Raw genomic sequence first — 6,000 nt, 5'->3', positions numbered from 1 at the left:
TTTGTGGGCCCTGGGGAACCTCATTGTCTGGCCTACCTACCACAGCACCTACTGTGTGGGCGACAGACCTCAGAGCCTAGGACTGAACCCACCAGCACCTCCAGTTCTGTTTCTCTGGCCCTCACCTTCACGGTATGGGCTGCTGGGCTATGGCTTTTCTCACCCAGACCAGCCCTTGCTGCTGTTGCTACAGCACCTTGGGCCCTTCCCCTCCGGCCCTTCTCTCCCTCCTTTCCTCCCTCCCTCCCTCTCTCCCTTCTCCCATCAGCATCCAGTGCTTCTGACTCAGTGTGTGTCTCTTTGGAGGGGAAGCAAGCCCCGAGATAATGCATGAGATACTGCTGTGGTTGCCCTGGGGGCAGCCAAAACCAAGAGCTGGTGAGGAAATTCTTCTCCTACTGTTTCCCCTCTTCCCTCATTTAAGATGCTGGGAAGTCTTCCCAGCTGCTCAGGGCAATGAGCTTAGACAGGTCAGCTAGATCCTGCTGCAGCTTATAGAAAAGTGGGAAGGGGCAAGGGAAACCAAGCCACCTTCATGTCCCTTCTCCCATGGGAATAACCCCCCACATTCCTGTATTTTCTTTCCCCAGCAAAGAGGCAGGACTATGGCAGTGCCCATCTTGCAAAGGGAAATGACGCAAATTGGTGGGTTTGACTGGTTTTCCATCTGTCTTTTACTTCCTCTTCTTCGAGGATGCATGGCGTCCTTTCTCCATCTTCCTTCTCCCTCTTCCTCCCCCCCGGGCCGCACTGGCTTTCCCAATTTGGTCTTGGTTTTCTCCCTGTGAGAGAAGAGCATGCATCGGAGGGGATGGCAACCTCTAGCACTTATCATCTTCTTCCGTGTCACTCAGGAGGTCACTGACAGCTCCACACATCATGCCAGGCCCAGGCCCCCCACGCCTCCGCCGCCGATAGTGCCCATTAGGCATCTGCCAGCTGTGCCGCAGGGGTGGGGCAGAGCCAATGGTGTTGGACCGGCCCAAGCTTGTAGCCACGGCTGCCTCAAAGGTGAGTGTCTCCTCCTCGCCACAGTCTGAGGCGTGGGAGTCTTCATGGAGGGCCAGATAGGGCTCGGAGATGTAGTGCTGTGGGGAAGGGTGCTGGCCCTGCTGGGGGTGCAAGGAGTTGGAAGACTCGGTCAGACAAGCGCTGTTGCTCTCCAGAACTTGAGAGGCCAGTGGGGATCCACCCTCACTTCCGTCAGGAGGTGGAGAGATGCCTCCAGTGTGTCTCATCAGGGAGCTGTAGGAGAGGAGGGGCCGAGGCTTTGGTGGCACAGGTGGAAGCTGGCGACGACTTCGTCTTGGGGTGCTGGTGTCGGATATAGAGGGGATGGAGCTCTCACTCAGGGAACCGGTACCCTGCGTCACAGGAGAAATGTGACGGGTTAGATTAGGCATGGTGGCACCTCCACCTTGGGGGGGGGGCCCTTGAGGTCCCAACCCCTCACGAGGAAAGCTTTTTTGAGTCTAGAGTAGCCTGAGGAGTGCCCTGTACTACTCAGACCCTTCAAGGGCTCAGGGATCAAGTCCCTGAGAATTAGATGCCATCCTGACAGAGCATCTCAGCCTCTGTGGTGCAGACAAATCTTTGGAAATCAAGTTCAACTAATGATGTGGGTTTAGCAGGGAAGGGCTGGGGGTAGACCTGGGCATTCGCTCTAACTTACTCACAGCTGGGACCACAGAACACCCAGACGGCTAGCCGGGAAATGGAAACTGTACATAACAAGGGCATACAGGAATACCTTAACGTTCTAGGCAAAACAGCTCCCTGAAAGGTGAACAAGTGCTCTAAATTACCACCTAGGAGACTGTTTCGGAAAGCATATTGTAGGAAAAAACCAAATTCCCCTTCCCTCTCTTTGCTCTTGCCTCTCTGTCAGCAGTAGCTTGCTGCCCTTGGATTCTGCACCCAACCTGCCCGTCTATTGTCTTGGGCCTTATCCACCTTCCTTGCCCATTTCCAATAGTACCTAAGCCTGGGTGTTGGCATAGGGATCCCAGCACTGGTGTCTTAGGGTGTAGGAAACCGATGAGGTAGCTGTGAGAATTTTCTGGGTATAGAATTCTGGGTTTGACTTTTAAGCAAGTCTCATCAGATTCCTCAAAAAAGTCCCAGGAATTTGCTGTGCTAGCAAACTCCAGGGCTGGTTCTTTTCTGCAGTACGGTTTGTAAATCGCTGTTCCCTGGGCAAATATCTCTACTGCTGTGTCTCGGAATTGCTTCAGCAGCTCTCCTGTTCCTGGCCAACCATTTCCAACCAAATGAGTCTCCCCTCTGGACTCCAGGAACTTTGGTAAGAGCTGGGAGAGAGGGGCAAGGCCAAGAATACTGTAACAGCTGATATTTCTTAGGCATAGCCTGGGAACTTAGCAAAAGACAAGGAGGCAAGATATGTCCCTTCTCCCGAGAAGGCTGCACAGTTGGGAAGCAAAGTTGAGCTAGCTGCCTGGCTTGCAGTTCCTGGCTTGAGAGATGAATCGTTGCAGTTAACAGGAAGAATCACACCAGAGACGAGCCTTTTTGGCTGAAGGGCCGCCTTTACTTCCTAAGCCTAGCTGAGTTTGCATATCAGGATTCTGAGGACAGGCATGGACTGACTTCCAGATATTGTCTTTCTTGGGGGAGAAATCTCACTTCTTGTGAGTTCCTATCACCCCTGAATCTGCAGGCACAGAACAGCCAGCCTCTGTGTACAGCAGTAATTTCTTGAGACCACTGGCTCTGAGTTCCCAGAGGCTGACGGGAGGCCATGAAAAGCCCACCTCGTGCAGCCCGCTCCCTTCCCTGACCTGCTAGAGGCTCAAGTTCTCCATGTTCACCTGTCTGTTGGGGGTCTGTGACCTTCCCTCGCTGGGTGACCTGGACTGGCGACGCTCTGGGGACTCCCAGTCAGCCTGGTTCCCTCGCTCCTCCGAATTGCAGCGGGAGACATCGGGAGAGAGAAGATGCTTTCGTTCTTTGGATCGGCCTCTCTCCCTGCCTCCTGAGCGGTGAGTGTCAGACTTGTGGCCTGTGAGAGGTGACGAAACCAACTAGTTATTAATACTCAGCTCATTCTGGCTTGATGACACTGAACTCCAAGCTGCAAATTCTATCCCAACCAGGGGTTGAGCCCCTATGGACTGATTGTATCCATTCAGAAATTCAGTATTGAATCCTACCCTCCAAATGGAATGGCGACTGGATGAACAGCCTTTGATAGGTAACCAGTTCAGGAAACCAGGGCTCTTATTATGCAGTAAGTACCGCAGAGACAGTTGGCTTGCTGTCCCTGCTATGTCCCTGCATCATGTCCCTGTGATGACATGATGAGAAGAGAGCCACCTGACAATGCTGTCACCTTGACCTTATGTTTCATGGCCTCCTGAACCGACTGTAAGTGTCTTGGCTTCTCCAGACAGACCAACAGACTACTTAAAAAGGAAACAGGGGAGAAAAGGCAGAAATTTTCCTTTCTTTGTGAGAGAATAAGTCTGCAAGGTACCACTGAAAAGACATGCATCAATGAGTGGAATCTGTTTCCTTTGCTTCCTTTTATGCCAAATACAGTAAGCTGTGTCTCTGCCAGGGATAACAACACTCCCCAGGAATGACCTGTGCCTTGCACATGGATTATGAGAAGGTGGCACCAGGAAGTGAATTTAAAAGGTTCTATAAATGAAAAGCTGGCACGTCGAATGTGTTAGGGTGAGAACTCTGGACTCCATTGATCTCCATTCTAGTCTGAATGCTGCCATTGACTGGCTCTCAATGTGAGGAAGATCACTGGTTTTCCACTTTGATTTCTGCACCCAGGAAAGTAGGCAGAATGAGATTAATGATGTTTAACATTTTAAAGATCAGTGATGCACACAAGAGAGGCTTCAAATGAACCCCAGTCCGCAAAACAATTCCAGGTACCACTGTGGGTCCAACTGGTGGTAGGGCTCAGGTCCTTCCATGGGGCTCGGGGTGGCTGCCACTACATTCCCATGGAATCGCAGTAGTTTTGTAAAAAGTTGATTGAAAACCTTTATTAATGGTGTTGGCGTTAGTGATGAACAGATGGGGCTTGGGGTCAGTTTCAGGAGGATAACTCAGAGAAAGCAATGCACTCTGATGCAGAGCATTCATCCTTCAGGTTGTGTAGGTGTGGGAGGGGCACAGGTGTGTGCCCGTGGAGGCCAGAAGACTTGGTCTTATTGCATCGCCATATTTGAAACAGTGTCTCTTTAGTGATAACAGCTGCAAATACCATAATAGCAGGATCCAGCTTGTCACTGGGATTACAGATAGGTACTCCCGTGCCCCTGTTTTATGTAAGTTCTAGGGACGTGAGCATTTCTCCTCATAGTTACACAGAAAGCTCTTTATGCAAGAGCCATGTATCCAGCCCTCCCTTCACTTTCTTATCAAAATCATGTTCCAGTCATTTCTGGTGCTTGCACAAAACTAGGTCCACCCATTGCCAAAACAAAAAGAGACAGATGCTAAAGACAACCCTCTCACCAGAGTCAGAATTCAGGCGGTGGGCTGACAGCCTCAGGGAAGAGTGGTAACTTCTGCGCCGGGACTTGTAGGTGTTTTCACTGCTACGTTCCATGGAGAACTCCTCCAGCCAGGAGGAGTTTGAACGCTTGTCCCGAATTGTAGAAAATGAGCGTCGCATAGAGCTAGGGTCTGTTACCACCTAGAAAGAAAAATAAAACCCCCAGAGGAACACAAAGTCTAGGTTAATTCTTGAAAGGGTGTGAAAATCCAGATGTGGGGCTGAAACTCTTGGGAATTGTGAGCTATAACCCTTGGATGTTGTCACCTACCATAAAGACCCCTTGCAAGAACCTTGGCTACAGAGGCTAATCGGGAAAAGGTATCCTATGCAAGCTAATCATCCCTGGGTTGTTTCCTTACTCTCGTGAATAAAACCAGATGAGTTTACTTTCTTTGCAGAATGTGGACGGGCACTGTCCAAATGTCTCATAGAACTACCTACCACAGCGTCTCAGTCAGGACCTGCTACAAACTGTGAGTCACTTTGAAATAGGTGACAGCAATTTTCCAAAAGGCTATGTTTTGAGAGAAGCATAGTTTTCTTTTTCATTTTTTTTTTTAACTCATCAGATAAAGCTCTGATCTAGAGCCTCCAGCTTCAGGAAGTTTGCAACTTAACCACTGAGAAAGTACCACCCTCCTGCCATCGCCCCCACATTAGCCCCCTGTTCTCCTAAACTCTTCTGGTTTGGATTGCCACAGGTGTCAGAACAGATCCACAAAAACTTCTTGTCTCTGTCAAAACTTGATGCAAGACAGACAAAGCCAAGAAAACAGACAAAGAAATGAGGCGTGGCCTGCACTGGATAAGACAGGCCTGACACAGAGTGGTGGGTACAAAGAACTCATGTGCTGGAAGGGCTGGGAAAAGAAAAAAAAAGGACAAGAAAATACATAGAGAAAAATGCTGGTTGCTTGGCTGGTTGGGTCCTGAGAGTGCTCAGCCCAGTGCAGGGGAAGATTTACTATCTTGTTGATGAGACGTTTGAAGGCAGAGATTTATTAAAAACACAGTCTAGAGAAAACTATGTCAGAGATCGTCCATGAGCCAGGTTTCGTGTGTAGGTAAGGGGTAAGGGAAAGTTCAGAGCTTACCTGAAAATATCAGGTATTTCCTAACCCACAAGAAAGCCTGGAATGCCACTGCACAAGGTACGTGGTGTTTGAGTTTTACCTGGGGCTCCATAGTCAGACGTGGCATAGAGGACGCCCTCCCTGATCCCGCATGCTCCTGGGTGTCCGGAGGAAGGTAGATGCCATGGTTAGAGGACTGCACACTTTTTAATTCACTAACCTCTGGCTCCTAGAAATAAACACACAGCCAAGCTTGTGGGACCTGGTTTTCCATCTGGTTGCCTCTCTCCTCCAGTGGATGGTTCAGTGCCCGTAGTAAGAATGGCTTTTAGAAGGGAGATGGATATTTACAAGGCTCTAGGTGTATGTATGTATGTATGTATGTAT

At 49.8% G+C, this 6,000-nt stretch overlaps 1 protein-coding gene across 1 annotated transcript in view; it reads right to left on the bottom strand.

Annotated features, from left to right (window-relative positions):
- Nucleotides 1-248: 248 nt before the first annotated feature.
- The window catches only part of Cacna1e (calcium voltage-gated channel subunit alpha1 E), a 314,504-nt gene continuing 308,752 nt past the window's right edge, over nt 249-6,000 (bottom strand). Inside the window, exons 44-47 of the mRNA XM_055624404.1 lie at nt 5,714-5,842; nt 4,498-4,678; nt 2,829-3,019; nt 249-1,364 (exon numbers count right to left, since the gene is read on the bottom strand). Of these exons, the coding sequence (XP_055480379.1) occupies nt 822-1,364; nt 2,829-3,019; nt 4,498-4,678; nt 5,714-5,842 (1,044 nt within the window). The 3' untranslated portion in view covers nt 249-821. The remainder of the gene's footprint in view (nt 1,365-2,828; nt 3,020-4,497; nt 4,679-5,713; nt 5,843-6,000) is intronic.

This window comes from Psammomys obesus, unplaced genomic scaffold (assembly GCF_907164565.1).
Source record: "Psammomys obesus unplaced genomic scaffold, mPsaObe1.curated_primary_1811, whole genome shotgun sequence".
Taxonomy (NCBI): domain Eukaryota; kingdom Metazoa; phylum Chordata; class Mammalia; order Rodentia; family Muridae; genus Psammomys; species Psammomys obesus.
The sequence above is the reverse complement of the archived record's forward strand: the minus strand, read 5'-3'. Positions and strand labels throughout refer to the sequence as shown.